The 22,923-nt window shown below is 48.9% G+C and overlaps 1 protein-coding gene across 2 annotated transcripts in view; it reads left to right on the top strand.

Moving 5' to 3' along the window:
* DAAM2 (dishevelled associated activator of morphogenesis 2) overlaps positions 1-22,923 on the top strand; it is a 103,446-nt gene that overhangs the window by 38,127 nt on the left and 42,396 nt on the right. For both annotated transcript variants that reach the window (XM_014782743.2, XM_004424180.3), the window contains exon 2: positions 21,852-22,077. In XM_014782743.2, the coding sequence (XP_014638229.1) occupies positions 21,910-22,077 (168 nt within the window). In that variant the 5' untranslated portion in view covers positions 21,852-21,909. The remainder of the gene's footprint in view (positions 1-21,851; positions 22,078-22,923) is intronic.

A 22,923-nucleotide genomic window follows, 5' to 3' on the forward strand; every position in this document is an offset into this window, starting at 1 on the left:
TGGACCTCTTTGTTCTGGGGGCTATCGATCTTCTTTGCCCTGGCGAAAATAACGTCATGGCTTAGCTCTGATATTAGAGGGTACAAGACAAAGAAAAAAAAAAAATTAAATACATGGATTTCCCAGAGGCAAAATATAATTGGAAATATTTTATTTTTTTATTTTTTATTTTTTTCTTTTCCCTTCTCAGATCAGATTGGAAATATTTTAAATATTTTTCTTGTAAAATACTCTGTATCACCCATTCAGGATTATTCCTGAATTGTCAGTTACTCCTCATGACTACATCATGAGGTATGTCCTGTCATTTTCTCTTTTTGTAGATAAAGAAAATAAGACTTCAAGAAGTTCACTTTCCCAAAGTCTGACAGCTAGTTAGTGGCAGAGCCAAGTTTAGAAGCTAAAATTCCAGATTCTCGGCCCCCTCCTATTCCTGAGGCCTTTGCTGCTTCTCAGGAGGCAGTCTTGGGGTCAAGGTTCTTTAGCTAGCTCTCAGTGACATAGAATAATGAAGAAGCCCCTAGAATAATGTATGAAGTGCCCAGAGAAAGGGGGATTGGCTTCAGTTGACTCGACCAGGGGTAAGATCAGGGCATTCCCCTTATGTTAGCCAGGGCTGTGGGTCTTCAAATTCTCTCCCATTCGTATGTATGTGAAAACTTTCATCTTTCTGTTCTTATTCAGTCTCGACACAAACAATGATTTTCACGACCTGTTTGGATGACTGTGCGTGACGAAAAGTGTGACACCCTCCTCCCCACTCTGCTTCCCTCGTTAAAGAGGCCTTTGACTCGCAGCTGTGGCTCCTTTTTGCAGAGCCTGGTACAGCCCTGACTCTCAGCCCTCAAGTTGGCCAAAGCCCTGCCTTTTTTGGTCTTCCAGGAGCTGTTTTCCAGCTATTAAGGGCCGTGGTGCAACGTTTGAAGACTCAGCTCTGGCCTTTGGTGGCACCGGAGCTGAAAGGCCAAGGCAGATGGCTGGGCACCACCTAAAAATAGCCAGGGGAAATAACCTCTTGCTTTATATATTTGGCTTATGTTACATAATTAGTTACTGGTGTTATAATATTAACTCTAAATAAAAGGAGGGGAAACATCCACCCACAATCACACCACATGCACGTAGATGCATTTTTCCAAAAGCCCCAGTGTCCTGGGCATTCTGAGATGGGGGACAAGGAAGGGAAGGGAGCGCAGTCAGTGAGAAGTGATGAAGATGACCTGAAATGGCAGGAGCCAAGCCAATGCACAGGCCCAATTTCAGATTCACTGCGCCTCTTCATTGCCTCCTCCAGGAAGCCTCCCCTGGTGTCCTCCTTGTCAACAACCAGGCTGTGTTAGATGCCTCTCTCTACTCACATCACGATGCCTTACCTGTGTACGTCTCATATTGTATTACGACTGTGTGTTTATGTGCATGGCTCTCCCACTAGACTGTGATCTCTAGGTGCTCAGGAATATATCTTATTCATCTCTATATCTCCATGTCTGGTACATCCAAGCAGGTCAATAAGTGTTGCTTGAGATGGTCATTAAGTTAAGATACAAGGTGTAGAGGTCGAGGTGGTTACTGAAGATGACACACACTGAGGCTCAGACAAGTTTCTAAAGTCTACAGGATGGAAAGCAACATGGAAGCATGATGTGTGTTATCCATGTCTGATACAGGTGTGTTTTCTTTGGTGTGTTTTGTGTGTGCAAGAGACAGAGGAGGAGGATTTGGCACATCCCACCAGTGGCTGGGAGGTCCCTTCTCATGTTAGAGAAGAGGAATGAAGCACATGAGCTTGAACTTGAAGAGCATGACAAGGCAGCCGCATTTTGTCCTCTGGGCTGTGTGAGCTCCAAATCTAGTGCTCTCTTCCTTAGCTTGCAGGAGGGTGGGGACTGTGTCTTTTTCATATCAGAATCCCTGCTGCCCGGCATGGTGCCTAGTCAGAGAGTAGATGCTCAGTGGACCTTTGTGGAATGAATGGGTGGATGGATGAAGGCACATATGGAGGAAGGAACTCATGCAGTCAAGTGAAGTTCATCAGGAAAGACTCCAGGGAGATAAGCATTGAGTCTAGCTATGAAAGAAGGCAGGGGGGCGTGGCTGCAGAGATGGCAGGGACCACTTTGTGGCAGGGACCAGGGAGGTCCACTGTTGGTGCCCCCGTTGGTGTAGCTACGTCTAACCAGATGCTGGCTCAGAATGGCCATCTCCTGGGGAGAGGAAGACTGGGGGCTTTGGGAAGCCATACAAGACACAGGTCTAGAGAGTGTATTTTCCCTTTTATTTTGCTTCTTTTCCTCTAGTGCTTAGAATTGGACACATTACTAAGATTCTTTAAGTCCTTAGGGCAGGGGTGGGGGTGCAGTGGGGGGGCAGTTCTAACAAATGAGTCTGGATAGAGGCATGTGGAGTGTGGCCCAGAGAGATGGCGCGCAGGGAGTAAATTGCGAGCTTGGAGAGAAGGAAATTCTATTTTGGGTGACTTTGAATCCAAGCCCCTCTCCCAGCCAGATCTGCAGCAGACCCCCACCCTCTGCACACAAATTGCTTGTCCACACTTATGTGCACTGGCTTCTGCTCCATTTCTAGCTCCCCTCCCTGCATCCTCTAAGACTTGGCAAATTCTCACCATGGTATTTTTGCCTGCATCCAAACCTCGTCCCAATCTTTTCAAAGATGCCATCCCTAAATAACATCTACAAATAGTAATCCCCATCTACCATTTATCCCCATTCCTACTATGTGCCTTGCACACACTAGGTGCTTTGTATGTCCTCGTTCAACTCTCACGTGAGGTCATTATTCCTGAGATCTCTATTTGGCAAATGAAGAAACAGCCTTAGAAAGGTTGAGTGAACCAGGCAGTGGCAGAGCCACAGCTAGAACTCAGACGTGCCCAACTCAAAAGCCTGTGCTCTTCTCACAGCTACACAGCCCTCTCTCTGAATCAGAAACTCTGGAGGGGGCCCCAGGGAGCTGCATTTAATCTCCTCCAGGAGATTCTAGAACTGCTGGGTTAGCTGATCTGACTCCAACCTGGCTGAGAAAACCTCCACGTCCACCCGAGATTTCAAGAAAGCTGATCCATTCACTGCCATTACTCATCCTTGCACTTCTGTCTGCTAGTTTGGGGCATAGGGCAGGATGCTCAAGGTTGCTGAGCTGTCATTTCTCTGGTTGTGAAATAGGCAACCCTTAGAAAGGAATGTCCCATTTTCTCGTTTCCAGGAGAGGATCTCCCAAGAGTGGTTACTCAATACTGTCGGCATCTTGGCGTCACTTGGGGAGCTTGTATAAATGATCAATACCCAGCTCCCTCCCCTGACTGGGTCAGCGGCTCTGGGGAGTGAGACCAGGGCATGACAGACTCTAATATGCACTGGGGTGGAGAACCCTGGCTGTCCACTTGCAGGCCTCTCCCTCCCCATCACTTCCTCAAGGGAAGAGGAGAGGCTTCTCTAACCAATCACTCTGGGAGGAGTTATGAGCTAGACCTGCCAACACTCCCTCCCCTCTCTAGGATCTGCCACCTGCAGGGTGGGTGCATCTGGCCAGCTCTGGTGGTAAGGTCAGGAGCCTGCTCCTATGGTGAGGTCCACGGTTGCCCTCCTATGCCAATGACTGGACGTGTGAGCTGGCTTCACTGGTGAGTAGAATATTTGGATGTCCTCTTCACCAGAGATATAAAGCTACATACTCCCACAGCTTTATCAGGAAGGTGGCTGATATTGTGACCTCCATCTGTCTGCTTCATGTATCTATTTCTCAACTGGTCCTGAACTCGAGCAAGAAGAGGAAAGTTTTATGTATGGACCCCACAAAACCCTGACACTTGACAGGGTTAGCGTTGAATTTAATGAGATGGCGTAAACAAGCCAGCTAGTTAGTTAGTGGTCAGTAACCATTTGTTGCATCTGAATCAAAACCAAGCCCCCTCTGATCACCTCTACACCTCCCTGGGGACTGACCTTCCAGTCTCAAACCACCTCCACCACCAAGCTCGTGCCTGACACTTAACTCCTTTATTCCCACTTTCCTCAAGTCGGTAAATGTCGATGGCTCTTGGTAGGGATTTGCAAAGGATCTGTCTGTAGCTGAGAGAAGAGGAAACTTTTTAGAATTGGCTCCATGTTTTTTTGACAAGTTCTCCGTTGTTGCTGATGCTGCTGGTCTAGGGACAAATTTTTGAGATCACTTGAGCTAAATGAAAACAAAAGGCAGGTAAGCTCTGGCTTTAGGGATGCTGGGGGAGTTGGCTGATTGTAGGAGGTATCTCTTGACCAGTGTTTTGCAAACTTGGCTGCAAATTAGAATCACCTGGAGAGATTTACAAGTGCCAGAGCTCAGTAGGGTGGACTGTTCTGGTTTTCCCAGGACTGAGGTTCCCTGGGATGTGGGACTTTCAGTAATAAAACTGGGACGATCCTGGGCAAACCAAGATGAGCTACTCACCCATGCCTACCCAGAGACTCTCGTTTAATTGGTCAGCATTGCTCTACGCATCACTGTTTTTCAAAATTCTCCGTGATTCTACTATGCAGCCGTGCATTAGAACCTGAGGGGTTTGATCATGACTCTGGAAAGAAGGGGTGCATGGTGAAAAAGGTTGTTACAGATGCTGGTGAAAGAGGAGTGAGGAGAACGAAGGGTGGATTAGACTACCTGCATCCCAGTCACTTGGGGAACTTGTTCAAAGATAGATTCCTGGGTCCTCACCCGAGATCTGCTGACCCAGAAGCTCTGAGAGCAGGGCCCTGCAATCTGCATCATTGAGGAGCCCCTTAGGATGCACTGTCATTGTAGATCTGCTCAAAGTGGGAAAACCAAGAGCTAAACTGGGGGAAGAGAGCTGGGAACCCAGGATATGGTCCAAGCGGGTAGCTTGTGGAGGGGTTTTGGCCTGAGGCCCAGAGGATGAGTGAGAGGGGGACAGATGGAGCCCAGAAGAAAGGGGTCAGCCCTAGCCTGGGCTGGAGATCAACCAAACTGGTAAGAAAGGATGGTGCTTTGAAGAAATGGTTCCAAGCCTGGAGCACGTACCAGCTCACTGAGTGAGCGTGAGGCGAGGCCAACGCCACCAGCCACACATGCAGGACTCGCACTGCTGGCCCCCTGACTCTGTGCCCACACAGCCATGCCGTGTGTGTCGGAGGGGGGCCTGAGTGTCCACACAGGAGAGCGCAGGGCTCGTGTAGGAAGCATTTCTGAGTAGAATCAACAGGGAGTGGAAACTGATTGGATAATTTGTAAAGGAGAGAACTGTGCGTGTGTGTGCTGAAGCATTGGGACAGGTGGCCAGATTTCACATTCTTCCGCAACACTATGAAGAGGGAGCGTGAAGAAAGGGTCTCTGGATGGGTGACGGGATGGAAGGAGGTGATATCCAGGAGTGCAGTTTCCAGGGTGAGGAGGGTCATGGGCCTCAATGACTGGGCACTGAGGAGGCAGACGATGGGGAGAAAATGAGTTGCCCTACTGGGTGGATAAAGCCCCTTCAGTAGAGAGAATCAGAGTGGAGCGTGCAGGCTGCCAGGATCAAAGAAAGTTGATTTAGAACTGGAGGAGTCCATGCCAGGACTGCTCCCAGGGCCTGGAACTGTTGGGTGGGACACCCAGGTTCTGAGAGGAAACCCGGCTCCTGCAGCCTGAAGTCCTGGAACCAGGGTCTCATTTCCCTTGGAGGAAACATCCCATCCCTCGAAGCACAGAGAGGAAAAATCTCTCTCATGCCTTTTATGTGCAAGATGCCTTTCATTTGCGGGGAGGAGGGGAAAGTAGAAACAGAAATGAAAATGCCCTGCATTTTATCTGGGAACGCCAAGATCTGGTTTAACCGTGCAGGTTTATAAAGGAGCGTGCCTTTGCCTCTTGCTGAGGATCACTTGAGACACTCCTTGAGGGTGTCTGGCCAAGGTCTGGATGCCTTTGACCTCTAGTGGGCTCTGAAGAAGAGAAAAGGTTGAAGGACCTGGGTTCACTGGGTTTGTCATGAAGATTTATCTCTGAGGAGTTAATAACTTTCCCCTCTCTTTCTACCCCCACCCCACCCACCACTATTAGATGCCTTTCATTCAGGAAGAGGACTGTTGCCTATGTGGCCCTGTGCTGGGTACTCTGTTGTCATGGGGCCCAGAGTCTAGATGGGGGAGAAGCTCATTGGTATAAAAAATATAAATGAAACAAGAAATAAAATAACATGAAGTGCCAAGAAGTAGTATATAATGAAGTGTCAATAAACTGAGCAGACAAAAAGCGCTCTGGGTTTGTCTGGGAGAACTCAGGTAGATGGGGTGGTCAGGAGGGCTGCTTGGAAGAGCTGGGATCTGCATAGGGGGTGGCGAGGGAGAGGAGGAAGCAGAGGTAGGCATGGGGAGGGGGTGGGGGATAATACTGTGAACTCAAATGTAGAATGAGCAGAGAATTCTGGGCATTCTTCACTACATTTCAAAGCTAAAACATTCTCCTGTCTTTACTCCTTATCCAATTGCAGAAGGATATACAGTCTTCGTGTATGAGTAATGTAATGTCATCACATTGATGATATGTCTTATAACCGATAGGGTCAAGAATTCAGGAAGTACTGCAATTTATTTAATTCATCCGCTCTTAGCGAGTTCCTGCTGCGTGTGCAGAAAGAGCCCCCTGGGGAGTTGGAGATAAAAGCCGAAGTGTCCGTGCCCTCTAGGAATTTCAATCCCTCGAGCAATGGTGTGTTTTGGGAGGAGTGAGTAGGACAATGTGGTCAGAAGCCAGGGAGCGTGGAGCGGAGGGGTGAGGTGGGATAGGAGGGGAGACCAGGGTGCGGAGCAGCCCAGCAGTTACTGAGTTGCCCGTCAAGGCCATTCGGGCAGGAAGCCACCCCAGATTAAAGTAACTTGTCTCTATTCCGTCCTGACCATTCAGGCAGGAAGCCACCCCAGATTAAAGTAACTTGTCTCTATTCCGTCCTGACCATTCAGGGACTGTGCGTAACATTTTTGGAAACACACAGGGAGTGGCTGGCTGGGCTGCTCTTCCTGGGAAAGACGGCCTGCACTGGCTGCCATAGAAGATGGGCAGGACCAGCTGCATGGTTTGCGGGGCCCAGTGCAAAATGGAAATGCGGGGCTCCTTGCTCAAAAATCATTAAAGATTTCAAGACGGTGAGCGCAGAGCCGTAAAACCAAGCAGGGGGCCCTTCTGAGGGTATCCAGCTCGCACGCCGAAGGGGCTGATTCAGAAGATGGGACAGCCTGGACCTTTCTGTGACTCAGTGTGTGTGGTAAGATGATGGGGCTGGGTTGCCGTCTGTGGCTGGGGGCAGGGTTTCTCTATACTAGTGCTGAGTTCTTCCCTGAGAGTCGCGATGGGGTGATGGGGAAGGGATGGGGCACCACAGGAGGCTGCCATGGCTGTGGGGGCGCCAACTGTTTACCATGACGCCGCCATTTACACGCTGCCATCTCTGTGCAGTGGGAAGGCTAGATCTGAGCTTTGGAATCAATCAGACCGAGGTTCACGTGTTTTATGAACTTGACTAACTTGGGCAAGTTGCTCAACTTCTCTAAGCCTTAATTTCCCTACATGTAAAAATGCAGATCATAATACCATCTTCTCAGGATATTGGTATAATTAAATGAAATAAAATATGTGACGGTTTGAGCCTGGCCTAGCTCTTAGTAAATGTTAATATCCTTCTTTCTAGAAACATATACGAACATCTGTCTTGTAAAGTGTGGAGCATGGAATAGTTTGGGGATACATTATCATCAGCAATTTGTTTTTCTCTATCTCAGGCTTGCTGGGGAAGCAGCTAAATACAACACCACAATTTCAAATAGCAGGGGCAGAGGGAGTGTATGCCCCATCATAATATACACCTAAGGGAAGCCCAGTTACTTCTGCTGGGCACACACATACACACAGGCACACGTGCACATGTACACACACACAGCTGAGTCGAAACTTGGTTGGAATGAGATGGTGTGTTACAGGAAAGAGCCCTAGTTTGGGTGTCATCTCCTGGTTTTGAACCTCAGTGTCCTCATCAGTCAAAAATCCTGACCTTACTGGGTTGTCTTGAGATTAACTGAGATGATGATGTGAATACTCACTCTCTGGTCCATGGCAGGTGCAAGCATCTTTTGAATAGGTCTCAGCTCCCACGCCATAGTGTGGTTCATGGGCAACTGAAGTCAAGACATTGCTTTCCCCACAGTAACATTTCCTAAATGTTATGCTTGGGCAGCTCCTTATAAACTAAGGGTGGGCTGATTTGAAATTGGCTTGGGGGCTGGTTTTCAGTGATATTACTGTTTCTTCTGCTCATATACTTTGGGGGGCTAGCTGGATCTTCTTTCTGCTGAGACTTGAAAGTCAGTAGAATCCTGTGTATTTGTTTCCTGGAGATGAACACACATATATACACACCACCCATACACACACCACCTACACATACATACCAGACCACATAGACTCATAAACACACTCTACACACAGCACACTATAAACACACACATACACACCACCCCACACATACACCTCCACGTCATAGAATCAAACCCTCTCACAGGCTGACACGCATTAATTTCTTCCCTCCTTCCGTCCCTCCCTTTCTTCTTGGGTCATTTCAGAGCACCTCCTACACTTGCTTGTCCAGGGCACAAGGGTCAGGTATGTCCCCCACCCCGCCCAACTCAGTCACATCCCTCCTGATGCCTTGTCCTGAAAACTCCATCATGGCCACCATTCTCATCCCCTGTACCATCTCACCTGCCTCTAACAAATTCCAGCACTATAACCCAGGCTGTGCGCACCCTTTTTTTACCCACCCTGAGGCCCTGGGCTGCTGTCATTTCAGCCCTACCCCCAGAGACCCAGATGGGACCAGGTTTGTGCCTGTTTGTGCTTCACTGGGCTCCTCACCCCTTCCTCACTTGGCTCCTGGGAGCCCTCAGCTTCCCTCATGCTTTGGTGGGCTGAGCCCTGAGCCTTAGCCACCACTGTAGGAGCCTGGGGCTGTGAGAGTGGAGGGAACTCAGTCTGAGGGCCTGTGATGTGCCTGGTCCTGTGCTGGCTCCTTAGTACTGCTCTTCATTTGGTGCTTACGGTAGCCCTGGGAGGTGGGCTTTGTCATCTGTGTGCCCATGAGGAAAATGAGGCTCCCGGGTACTAAGTCCCTTAGCCACAGGCTTCATATGAAAGCATACACCCTCTACGGTGTACCATCCCACCTCCTGAAGACGAGACCAGACCAGCTGAGCCTTGGGCCGGGGAGTATTGCTTGTTCCCCATCCCCCGCATCTGGACTATGGGGACTTTCCTAGAGTCTGTAGAATAGTTTATAATATTCGTAATCTTCTAGAGAGTAGCCAGTGGCAGTGGCCACAGCCTTTGGTGGTTTGTTATTGTGAGGCTATGAATAGACCTGTTTTGTTTGTTTTCAACAACTTTATTGAGATATAATTGACATACCATAAACTTTACATAGTTAAAGTACATAATTTGATACATTTTAACATAGGTATACACCTCTGAAATCATCACCACAATCAAGATCATGAACATGCTCATCATTCCCATAAGTTCCCCTGTGCCCTTTCATAATCCACCCCCTCCCTGCTCCCCCCAGTCCCCCCCAGGCAACCACCCACCTGGTTTTAGCCATTGTTGATAACTTGGCATTTTCTCAAAATTTAGATAAATGGAATCATATAATATGTACCCTTTTTTTCCTCTGGATTCTTTTACTTAGCATAGTTATTTTGAGCTCCAGTCACGTGTGGCATGTATCCATAGTTCATTCCTTTTTATTGCTGAGTAGTATTCTATCATGTGGATACACTATACAATTTGTTTGTTGATTCACCTGTTGATGGGCATTGGGTTGCTTCCAGTTTGGAGCTCTTACAAATAAAGCTGCTATGAACATTCATGAATAAGACTTTATAGGGACATATGCTTTCGTTTCTCTTGGGTAAATACCTGGGAGTGGAACAACCAGATCATACAGAGGTGTAGGTTTAAGTTTTTAAGAAATGGCCAAACTATTTTCCATTATGGGTGCACCATTTTACATTCCCGCCAGCAGTGAGGAGAGCTCCAGTTCTTCTGTGTCTTCACGAGCATGTAAGATGTAGATCTGATTTCAAGCCTTGGTTGGTATGGAATTTGTGAGCCTCACCAAATGGCCAAAGCTAAAAATTGAATCAGGTGGCTTTCATTCTGGACTGGGAACCCTGAGGGATGCTGAACCGAGGAGTGCAGAATCAGGTGCTCCTAGAAACATTATTCTAAGAGCTGTTTGCAGGACGCTGGGAAAGGAGAGAAAGGAGAGGTCAGTACTGGTCCCAGCATGAGGTCCTGTGGGGCTGGACCAGGTCTGGAGCTTGGTGTTTGGGAATGAAACAAATGCGCTTGAGGCATTTTGGAAAAGAGGTGGCAAGAACCATTAACAGGATGGGGCATTAGGGATGGAAGAAAAAGAGCAGGGGAAGGGGACCCCGAGTTGGGAGACTGTAGCTCTGTGAGGGAATGAACAAATGAGTGAATGATGAACTAATGGGAGCTCAGGGGATATGATTCCATTCAACCAGCATCCTTCAGCACCTCATGTATTCTATGGCACAGAGCCTAGTGTCAGGGGTGGAAGAAACTCGAGAGAGCGTGTGGTTTGACCTGCTCGTTTGCGGTCAAGGCTCAAAGAAATCATGCTGTCTCAAGGTCATTCCTCTCTCATCCAGGTAGCCTGCTAGGGCAGAGTTGGGCTCAATCCTCAGTCTCCTCAGTTTTAGTCTGAGTTTATCTTCTTTTTTAAAAAAATAACATTATCTTTTCTGATGAAAATAATAAATGCTCATAGTAGACAATTTGGAAAAATATAAGAAAAATAATCCTAAACTCCAGAAACCCAAAGATAATAATTCAGGCTGTCGTATTTGTGTGTGTGTAGATATGTCTCTATGTCTGTCTGTCTACCTATCTATCTAAGCAATCCCTATTAACCAATCCTTATGTTTTAGTATTTTGGGTGTTTTCAGCCTTTTGTAGTATTAGTAGCCCTGGGATGGATGTCTGGTCCTGAATCTTTGACAGCATCTCTGATTATTTCCCAGTGTTCCTCTCACTATACGATGCCCTCTCTAAACCCTGTGCCTGAGCAGAATGCTCAGGGTAGAATGGAACTCCCATTGGGAGGGAGTTCTGCAAACATTCCTCAGAATCAAACATTGTACCTCCCCAGTCATAACCATGTTTATGCTTTATTATGTTTATTTGCTTAATTGTCCTCCTTCCCCATGAAACTGAACTCTTGTTTACCGCTGTATTTTTCCAGCTCTTAGCACGGTACTTAGGTGTTCAACAAATATTTGTTAGAATGAATGAATGAATGGATGAAATTGTATGAACAAGAGTGAGGAGCAGATGAGAGGTCACCCTGGGTCTGCATTTTCAATCACATTTGCCTTCCAGAAGTCAGCTCAGCTCCCTTCCCCACCCCCTGCCCCAGCCCTTGTCTTCCCCCAGTCGGTCCACCCTGGAGAGATGGAATGAGCCTGCTGTCCAGTATTTATATCCAGCCAGGCTCTGAGGCACATGCAGGGCCTTTTCTGATGTGAATGCAGGGTGCTGAGAGAACCTAGCAGGACTGTAAGGAGGGCACTGGGTCTGGGGAAGACTCAGCTCAGGGTCCAGAATGTGACCGTGTGCACAGGCCCAGCTGGGGTCCCGGGCCCAGCTTGCTCTAACAGGACCTCAGGGTTCTGCCCTCACAGGTGACGGAGTGCCTTTGTCCTGGGAGTCCAGGAGGAGAGGACCAGGAGGAGTGGTCAGTAGGGAGCTTCTCCCAGCCCCGGGCTGCGTAGAATGGTGTGAGTTCTCAGCACACTGGGGTGCTCTGGTGGGAGACCTGGCTGGGGGCACAGGAGGAAGCTGTGGGCTGCCCCACCTTTTCCCCATCTGTGTGAACTGTGGGAGGGGCTTGGCTTCCAGGAAGCAGGAGGGGGTGGGACACCACGTTGTCACAGTGGGGTGGTTTCCCCTTGGCCAGCAGCCCCAGACCTCTGGCTCTAAAGGGTAGCAGAGACTTGGGTGTTGAAATTCCTTCTCTTCTTTTACTTCACAGCTGTTGCCTAAAGAGCTCCCCACCACTCCCTCTCATTCGCAGCCCAAGTCCTTGTTTTCCGTGCCCAGGACACGTCTTGCCAAAGCCTCCTCATCCGCACGCACACCCCTCAGGGACATCTCTGGCATCCATCCCCTTCTCTCTGCCCATTCTTGGCAGTGCAGGGCCTCGTTAACTCTTGCTCAGACAGACAGAGCTCCCTCCTAACTCTTGCCTCTTCTGTCTCTCTCTCCTGTCATCCACCAGATAGGGTGCCACCAGAATTGTCCCCCCAAATCCCAGCTCTAATCAGGCCTCACAAACTCTCTCCAACCAATTAGCCAATAAACCAACCAACCACCCATCCTTCAGTGGCTTCCTCCTCCTTGCCCGACATTCAAGGCCTTCCTTCGTCTGGCCCCAATCTTGTTTCCCACTGCACCTCTTTGAGCCCTGCATTCCAGCCTGGTAAAATGACTTCCCTTTGCTTCTCACTCACGTTGGGCTTTTCTTGACACCAGGTCCTCACTCTGGCGCACCTTTGTTGTCAATGCTTTCTTGGACCCACGCTGGCATGTACCAACATCCTTCTAATGAGACTCAGCTTCAAGGCTACTTCCTCTGGGGAATGTTCCAGATCACCCCCTCCAGAAGTCACTCTTCCCTCCCTACAGTCCTAGGGCCTGGAGCTGCACCTCCTCCCCTCCCTGCACCCTGGTTGGTTGTGCATGTCTATGCATATGCCTCCCCAGAAAGACTGTAAACCCTGTGAGGATAGGATGTGATGTTTGGTTCATCTCAAACACCCAGAAAATTGCTTTGTCCACGGCAGTCACTCAGGGGATGAATGGATGGGTGAATGAATGAGTGGATGCTTGACCCTAGCTTTGGAGAGCTATTATCTGCTTGTTTTCTGCCCTAGTGAGACAAAGAAGCCTATATTCTCTTTATCATTTCTCAAAATGAGAAAACCAATTGGAAAATCCACAATTTCCACACTCACCCCCAAGTCAGAGAAATGTCACTTTGGGGAATTTTCAGTTTCACTTTCCCAGCAAGACGCCCCTTTTTCTTCTTCTCCTTCTCCCCTCTGTGTCTCCCACCCCCCAGCCTGTACTGAGGGGACTCTGGGACTGAGAGCGTTTACTTTTGCTTTCTCTGTCTTTCTCAGAGCAGAGGGGAAACCATAATTTAGGCGGCTGCTAAAAATAGCTCCCCCAGTCCTGGAAAGAGAGCTTGCTTTTTTCTGAAAGTGCTCCCTGCCCCCTCCCCAGCACAGCCTGAGGCTCACAACTACAAGACAGATGATTCTGAGTCCTGTCCGGAGGCTGACAGGGAAGTCACAGCACTGGGCCCCAGCCCTGTCTGGGAGATAAACCGGCAGAGAAGCGGGGAGATGGGAGGTCTTTATGCTCTCCATTTCTTGTCCTGTTCAGAGATGAATCTCCCTCCCAGCAACCTCTTAGATAGCAGCCAGTGGGGACAGCGCAGCAGATATGGGGTCTGGAGACCTGGTTTGAGTCCTAGGCTCACACTTCACATCCTTCTGAGCCTCGTCTGTAGAAGGGGGCAGCCGTGATCATATTTACCTAGCAGGGGTGTGGCGAAAGTTTGAGATAAATCTTGAACATGGTAGGTGCTCTGAAAATGGTAATTATAACGTTGTTATGATTAGAATCACTGAATTTAAAACATAGAACTCTTGTTTTAATGAGAAAAACAGGACATGTGATGAACCAGTATGCTATACTCAATCGAACTATATGAAATTGATGATTTTGTAGATTAAACAGAATTGAATACTGTCAGTTACTTATGATTCAACCTAATAACACAGTGATCAGCAAGCTTTCTGTAAAGGGCCAGGTAGTAAATATTTTTGGCTTTATGAGCCGTGGGGTCTCTGTTGTGTGAAATCCGCGCTAGACAATACTTGAACGAATGGGTGTGACTGTGCTCCGATAAGACTGTATTTGCAAAAACAGGCTGTGGCTGGGTTTGGCCCCTGTAATATTTGCCAACCCCTGTACTAACATGTCAGATTCATTTGTATGTACAGAGAACCTTCTGCAATACATACAGTCAACATTCATGTATCTTCATAATTATAACAGTAGCTTATCTATATAGCTATTCATGGTGGTTAATTAGTACTAGGCACTATTCTAGGTGCTTTACAAATATTAACTAATTTAACCCTCTGGCAACCCTATGAATCATGTTCTATTGTTATTTCCTCAATTTATAGATAAAGAAACTGAGACTCAGAGAGGCTAAGTCACTTGTCTGAAGTCACATAGAGTTGAATAGAACTCAACCGACTTTGTAGAGTGGGGTGTTGGTAATTCAGGTAGCTTCAGGGTGGAAGCGGGTGTGGATAGGGTTGTGAGGGACCCCATGCCTGTCTGCTGCCCACAAAGCATGAGGGGATGGTCTTCAGAGGCTCAAAGTGGGAGCAGCTGTGCGGTAGATGGGCAGAGGGGAGATGGATGGGCAGAGGCCCAGGTAGGTTAGCCTGGGATGGAAAAGCATAGACTCTTCCTTGGGAAACCAGGTCCCGGGTAAGCCGGGCCTGGGGCCATTTCCTAGGTGACCCGGGGTGGTGCTTGAAGGGTCCATATATAGGGAGGAATCTCCAGCTTCTGGAGCAGGAAATTGTTTACATTCCTTCTGTTCCAGGCCCCATTCTCAGACCCGGGCCCCAGGGGGCCTGGTGGGAAGAGGAGGGCAAAGGAGCAGCCTCCTCAAGATCCCTGAGCTCTGCCGTCAAGCCAAGGTGCTTGTATACCCTGTCCGTTCCTTTTGCTTGTTAATTTAGCCACAAATTACTAGGTCATGGTCAGGACTCTGCTCTCGTGCACCCCATGCTGTCTCTCTCCACGCCTTTGCTGATGCTGTTCCCCTTTTCTTGGAAAGCCTTTTCCCACCTCTTGTACCCTTCCTTAATTCCCTCTCTTTCAAGACTGGCTCAATGTCACCTTCTCCAGGAAGCCTTCCTTGCCTTCCTCTCCCCCCACCAGGCCGGACCAGGTCCCCCTTCTCAGTGCTGCCAAAGCACCTGTCTCGCTAACCCTTCTGTGTTGTCACTGCCTCAACTCCCCTGGCTCCCCCACTAGAAGGGGACCTCCTTGAGGAAAGGAACCATGCCTTGTTTGCTTCTGTGGCTCTATCATCTAGACGAGTTAAAAGTATGTGTTTGAGTGTGACACGACTGTCCTCAAAACCCAGCCCCTCACCTATAGGATGTGGTCCTTGGGCAAGTCGCCTGACCCTTGAGTTTTCAGGTCATCATCCATAAGAAGGGATAGTGATGCTATTGGAAGGGTGCGGGGAATAAATGAGATAAAGCAGAGAGCTGTCAGCACAGGGCCTGGATCCCAGTAGGCACTTTGCAAGTGGCCAGGAGAGACCCAACAGCATATCCTTGCCCTATTACCCCGTGTATGGAGGTGGGGAAGGAGATGGGAGAAGGCAGTTTGAATACCCCAAAGCTGCAGCATTGGCCACAAGAGCTAAACGACAGGTTTATCACTCAGCTTTGGTTCTGTGATGAGAGCACTAGACCTGGAGTTGGAACATCTGGTTGTAAGTTCCAGCTCTGTCTCCTAGCAGCTGGGTGTCATTGACAAGCCATGTGACAGCTGCTGAAGGCTCAATATCAAAATCTGTAAGGGGGGATAATAGTAACAACCACTTCGCAAGGTCATTGTGAAGCTGAAATGAGATTGCAGAGCTATGGAAACATTGGCCCAGCTCACAGGAAATGCTCAATCATGAATTATTGAGTCTGAATCTATAGAACACTTGAGAAAGCTCTGAGCAGGGCTCAGCTTAGGGTGTTCCTTGGACACAAGCCCTATGGCTTAGTGGTTTACAGCTTTAGAGTCAGACAGTCATGGGTTTGAATCCTAGCTATGCCACTAACTAGCTGTGTGTCCTCAGGAAGTTGCTTAACCTCTCTGAACTATGGTTTGTTTTTTTTTAAACTTCCTTAAAATGATGCCACCTGTCTTAGAGAGTTATTGTGGAGATGAAAGGTAGGTAGAGCCCAGTGTCTGGCACTTAAAGTCTCAAGTATTAATAATATTCTGCTTTTACTTAAGACTTAGGAATAAGCACTAATGATATGGGGCTTTAGAAGTCCTAATGAATGCAAAAACTGGTGTATAGAGGGGCTAGGGACCAGAGTTTGGGGGTAAGGGTTAGGGTTTTCATCTTTATAGACCAAATGGGAATACTGAACTCAAGTACTAGGAAGTACTTCTTGGCTTGGAGGGGAATGTGGGAGGAGTGCTCAGTGCAGGCGAGGGAGAGCCCTCAGGGAAATCTTTGGGACTGGGATTGAGCCAGACAGTATGGAAGGTCAGGGCTCTCGGGGCCCTTGGAGGGCTTCAGACCTTGGAGGTCTTCTGCCGTTGCACGGAGAGGAATCCGAGGCCCAGAGAGGCCAACGCCATGGCCCCCTGGCCCACAGCTGGCTAGTGACAGAGCTAGGACTAGCCCTAGTCTCCTGAGCTAAAGAAATCTGTTTTCTCCACACGTGGAAGGACATGACAGTAAGGAGGTGAGGTCTGGTAGGAGGTAGAGGACTGGAGGAGACCCCTTCGAGGAGCTTTATTGGCCCAGGAGGGCTAACTGGTGGTGACCTGATGGTCTGGTGTCTTAGGCCAGTCACTCTGTGTTTAGGGACCAACAGTCCTTGGACCTTGTCCCCACAGGGAGAAGGGGAGGGGGCGAGGAGACAGGATGTGGAGGGAATGGAGCTGTTGGTCTTGGGCAGTTTCCATAGAGAGAAAGGTATGTGTGTGTGGCGGGGGCGGCGGGGGGCAGGTTATATCCCTTTGGCCCAAGTTCAAGTCACTGGGTTTTGCTCTGCTGATGCTTCCCGTTCTTCCATATCGCTTCTGAAGTCTCCTCTGAGGTGGGAACCTCTGTTGCTCCTCTTTCCAAAGGGATTTTCAGAAATGGATCACTCTGTTCACCTCCACCCTTCCCACTTCCTGCTCAGGGTCAGTGTCGAGGGTTCACCCTTCCAACCAGAGATGGCTCCGAGTCCGAGGAGAAGCACAGCTCCTCTGGTCCAGACTTCCCAGTTACTGACGACAAAGTTGGGCAGCTTCTTCCCAGCTTTGGGGCTGAGCAAGTCCCTACAATGCCAGGCTTGGTGGCCCCATCTGTGCCTGGAGCAGGGCTCGTGGTTGCAGGCTCTGGACAGGGCAGGTCTCCCCTTGTTGGTGATCATGATAACGAAGGGCCGGCAGCAGTGCTGGCTGCCTTTAGTGAGTGCCCAATGTGCTCCAGGCTTCTTACGTTACTTCATTCACTCTTCACGGAAACCCACGAAGGAAGGTGCTGTTATTGTCTTGGTCTCACAGATGAGGAACCTGGGGCTCTGAGAGGTTAAGACCTCATGCAACATGCTGAGGGTCCCCCAGCTGGGAAGGCAAAGCCCCGAGTCAAATCCCAGTCCGTCTGACTTGGAAGACTCTGCTGGGGTGAAGGGGTCACAGCAGGGCTGGGTGAGAAATCGGGGTGGTGAGAGGTGGAAGCAGCTCCTCCTGATGGAGGAGAAGCAGGGGGCCTTTGGGATCTCCATCACCTGGTCTAGGGGGGACCCCTGAGACTGGAGCTATTTCTAAACTAAGCTGTAGAGAATGGTCTTCTCTGGTGGAGGGAGGCTAGTGGAGGGCTGGAGCAAGATGGCAAAAAGGGCCATTGACATGGGAAGATGAGCTTGGTGGGGTAGTGACCAGACCACATTCTGAATGCTGCAGAGACCTGGGTTTCAGTCCCAGCTCTGTCCCTAGCTGTGTGGTCTCAGATAAGACGTTTCCTCTTTGCACCTCAGTTTTCTGATCTCTACCATGAAGCTAGAAGATTCCCAGCTGAGAGCCTGTGGTTTTAGTCTTGGATGTTCAGATGAGGCCCTAACAGACCTAAGAGGGGGTCATGGGGAGGAGGGTGTCCTCAGAAACATAAACACGCTGGGGAGCTGTCAAACAGGCCTCCCCTTAAAAGGGCAAATATGCAGCGCTCCCCCGGGGCTCAGGCCCTTCTCTGTGGGGACGGCACTTCCCGTTTGGAAGGCCTGTGTCTCCTTCATCCCTCCTCCCGAGGCCACTGCACCTCACTCCTCATACTCAGGGGAGAGAGACATTAAAGATATTTAGTGACAGGTATGGCATGGCACGGACCAATCAGAGCAGTCAGGGCTGCACACGGCTGGTGTAAGACTAGCAGGGGGTGCCAGCTGTAGGCCAGCCCTGCCCCTACCCCGATTCTCCCTGTAAAGCCTGGCTCAGGAGCTGAAGGGCAAAGATGGACAAGGAAGGAGATTGGGGAGCAAGAAGAAATTGAAGAGGTGAAGGCAAGAAGAGAGTTCACAGGTCCTCCCAGACGTTGACCGTCCCCCACTCCAGCCCCATCATGCAGTCCACCAGCCTCACCGTGGCCTCTGGGAGTCTCCTTCCCATGCTTTATGCCCTGAACAAGGCCTCTGAGAGTCTCCTTCCCATGCTTTATGCCCTGAACAAGGCAGTCTTGCCCACCAGCTGCAGCTGCATTTTGGAGGCTGATGAAATAAAAGGGACTTGGTCTATATTTTACATCATCATCCCAAACTTGACAATGGGAAGGGGACCCCGCAGGATAGTCCACCCCTACCTGCCTGCAGAATTAGTGCTTTACTAGGCCTCACAATTGGAGACCAGGGCTTTGTTTCACCCACTGTTGGCCACTGGCTGTCGTGTCCCATAGAAGACCCCAAAGCCTCCCTTCCTCTTGTTTTCCTGAGCCACCAGCCTATTTCAGGTCTTCACCACCATGTATCAGGATTACTGCATTAGCCCACTGGCTACTTCTCCTGCCCCCAGCCTCAGGACTGTCCCCTTGTTGTTCCCTACAAAGGTTTCTGATTGTGTGTCAGCTGCTAGGAGTCAGAGATCTCAGTCCATATTTCTCTTCCTCCTTTTCTATGAGTTCAGGTCATTTCCCAATTGACCAAGAAATATTTATTGAGCACCCACTAGGTACAAGGCATTTTACTAATCTTAGAAATGGGGGGACTGTCAAAGAAGCAGGAGGCATGGCCCCTGCCTTCAAGAAGCCTTCAGTATTGCTGTAGAGAGCTAATATGTAAACACAGAAAAGATAACCCATAACACAAGGCAACCTCAGATTGTGTATTTGAGGCTCTCCTGGGTCTGTTAAAAAATCTGTCACAAAGTTTATGAAGAAAGATAAAATGGAGCCAGTGAAAACGCTAGAATGACAATTAAAATGCATCATGACTTATATGAGAGGCCAGATCAGATCACACTGTTATTAGCTGGATTATTAGGGTTTAGGAAATAAAGCAGTATTCTCCAGAAGTTACGTTGGGTTCACTAGGAACAAGTTATGCCACAATTATCTTTTTTGATAAGGTTCTAGAGTTTGGTTCAAGGGAATTCCTTAGATTTGGCATATCTCAAGTTCCCCAAGGCTTTAGGAAAAGTCTTGTGTAGTGTCTTTATAGAAAAGAGGGCAAGATAAGAGCGTGGGTTCATGGAGTCAGAGCTGATTGAAGGACTGTCCCCTGAGAGTGTTGATGACCAGTTCTTTGGCATTCCCAGAAGAGATAGCTATGTCATCTGGTCTGTCTACATCCTTGTTGTGGTCAACATTTTGAGCAATGATGTGGGTAAAGACCATGGCGACATTCTGACCATTCTGTTAATGACCCAAATCTAGGAGAAACAGCTAAGAATCAAGACTCAAAAATATCTTGAAGCCAGCCCTGATGGCCTAGCGGTTAAGGTTCACTGCACTCCACTTCTGTGGCCAGGGTTCAATTCCCAGGCACAGAACCACCACTTGTCTGTCAGTAGCCATGCTGTGGCAGCGGCTCACGTGGAGGAACTAGAAGGATTTACAACTAGAATATACAACTATGGACTGGGGCTTTGGGGAGGGAAAAAAAAAAGAGGAAGATTGGCAACAGATGTTAGCTCAGAGCAAATCTTTCCCAGCAACAACAACAAAAAAATGTTGACCCCCTCTGGGTATATACACAAAAGAATTGAAAGCAGGGACAGAAACAGATATTTGTACATCCATGTTCATAGCACCATTATTCATAATAGCCAAAAGGAGGAGGCAACCCAAGTTGACGAACGACCAAGTGTTCGTCAAAAGATGAATGGATAAACCAAATGTGGTATATACATGCAATGGAATATTTTTCAGCCTTAAAAAGAAAGGAAATTCTGATACATACTGTGTCATGTTTGAATCTTGAGGGCATTATGCCAAGTGAAATAAGCTAGTCACAAAAGAACAAATACTGTATGATTCTATTCTTATGAAATACTTAGAGTAGTCAAATTCACAGAGACAGAAAGTAGAATGGTGGTTGCCAGGGGCTGGGGAGAGGAGGGAATGGGGAATTATTGCTTAATGAGTACAGAGTTTCTGTTTTGCAAGATGAAAAAAGTTCTGGAGATAGATGGTTGTGATGGTTGCACAACAATGTGATAAAGCCACTGAACTGTACACATAAAAATGGTTAAAATGGTATATTTTATGTTATGTATATTTACCAATTAAAAAAAAATCTTGACCCCAAACTTGTGATATAATATTCAACAGAGATAAAGGCAGAATCTTATTTATGTCTGAAAGTTTAAGATATATAAAGGATGAGGAGAATATGGCTGGGCAGCAGTGTGGTGGGTAAGCTATGATCTCTCTAGTGAACCCACCCAGAGTATCTGAAAGCCTGTTTAGGAACCAGTGGTCAAGGATGGTTTTACGCTTTGGGGAAGCCTATGTGCAGATAGTTGGGCTTAATCTATCTAGAAGCTGTGTGGCATCAATACCTAGGGCCAGTGTTCCTCCTCAAGCTGGACACCATTGAATGATGCTCTCCCAGCGGCAAGCCAAAGACTTAACCTTTTCTGCTCCACTGACCACCCAACTGTTGGGTGTCTGTCATTTCTGGTCTCTGGCCAGAGTAGTACCCTCTGTTCTTGGTTGATATGGAAAGGAGGGTTGACCAGATTTCCTTCAATATTGGTTGAGCACCATTCCAATGATCAGCCCCATTTCCTTAACCAGGGTTCACTCTAATGACTTCTCCGGGTCACCCTTCCTTCTAGATGGATGGGTGAACCTGTGCCCTGTTGATATTTCCCATCCATCCAGACATGCCTGGGCACAACAGATGGGGCAGAAAACTGTGCAAGCCTTCCATCTTCTACTCCCCTGGAGGCCCCTGCTCTAGGAGCCATGCCATATAATTAGCTCTGTGTCTCTCCTGCCAGCTTACTTCAACCCTTCCCTCCTCTTTGGATGAAACCTTTAAACCAGGCATCCACATACCCTAAAAGGAATCAAGTGAGTGTGTGAGCGCTGCTGGAAATGGCCAGAGGACAGGGAATAGGATTCCCATCTGCACAGTCATGGAGAGGATAAGACGAGTGCCAGCTCTGACCTCCTGGAAGTCGCATTCTGTGTCTATAGCCTTCCTCTCTTCTCTGGGGCAGGGAGGGAAAATCTGAAAGTGTTTGTGGCAGGAAACACGGGGAGCACATGGTACGGAGGACATGTAAATGGCTCCAGATGGAAGGTGCTGGAGGGAACAGGGAGAAGTTGTGGGCAAAGGGAGGGGGCCTTGGCTATTGAGTTGAGGGCTCCTGGCAGTTGGGCAAAGAAGTTATGGTGGCAGAGTGACCACTGCTCCTGCCCACCTGGCTGCCATGCCTGACCACTCTGTGCTCTCTGTTCTCCTGCCCAGTTCACGATGAGGACCTAGGGCATCTGCCTACTGACTGTCCCTCTGGCCTGCAGTGACCATGGCCCCCCGCAAGAGGAGCCGCCATGGCCTGGGTTTCCTGTGCTGCTTTGGGGGCAGCGACCTCCCCGAGATCAACCTCCGGGACAGCCACCCTCTGCAGTACATGGAGTTCTCCAGTCCTATCCCAAACCCAGAGGAGCTTAATGTCCGCTTCGCAGAGCTGGTGGTGAGTGAGGGGGCAGGGAAGGGAGGGCGTTGACAATGATGAGGCACGTGGCTGGAGCAGGCAGAGCAGGACAGAGGGTAGGGGCCCACGTGCTGGGGTCTCAGCTTGGGGCTGGGGTGGGCCCCCAAGGATATGTCAGCCGTGTGGGAGAAATAGAATCACTCACTGGGGTGGACACCATGAAATCTGTCCCCAGAAGAATGGACCTGCTTCCTCATATCTCCACTGGATTCTAGACCTCATGGGGCAGCAGTTAAGTCACCACGAAAGGAGCAGGACCAGGCTTTTGTGAAATAAGGCAGTGAGGAAACTCAAAGAACATCAGAACACTTGACACCTTTCTCTTCTACTCACTGGAATTTCCCTGGGATCCTTTTATCTCAGATACAGGAAGAAGGGACAGAGTGGGATTCCGTAGGCAGACACCAGGTACCTCAGAACAGAGAAGGATTGGCTAGAAATATGGAGGTAGAGATGCCTATATCACACCTGGAACACACTGGGAACCTGGGTCCGGGATGATTATATCCCGTGTCTACCCTGGGGTGTGTCATTCACACTAAGGTAGCAGCTCTTCCTTACTCTTTGTGGTGCCCATCCACCCGTCCAGACCAGAGCAGCTGTACGCCTTTGTGAGAACCCCTGTATCACAAAGAGGCAGGACGGGAAAGAAGCATGATTCCTCTCTTTGGAGGTCCGATGGTGAGACAAAGCCAAGGAAAGTTCAGATCAGGGATGCAGGACCCATGCCCAGGACTCAGGCCTGAACCCTGGCCTAGAGTGATGAGCACAAGTCCATATACCATTAGCTCTTGGTCACTCATTCTTGTGGTTGGCCAGTAGTCA

This window comes from Ceratotherium simum, chromosome 13 (assembly GCF_057802395.1).
Source record: "Ceratotherium simum simum isolate JZ-2026a chromosome 13, ASM5780239v1, whole genome shotgun sequence".
Lineage (NCBI taxonomy): Eukaryota > Metazoa > Chordata > Mammalia > Perissodactyla > Rhinocerotidae > Ceratotherium > Ceratotherium simum.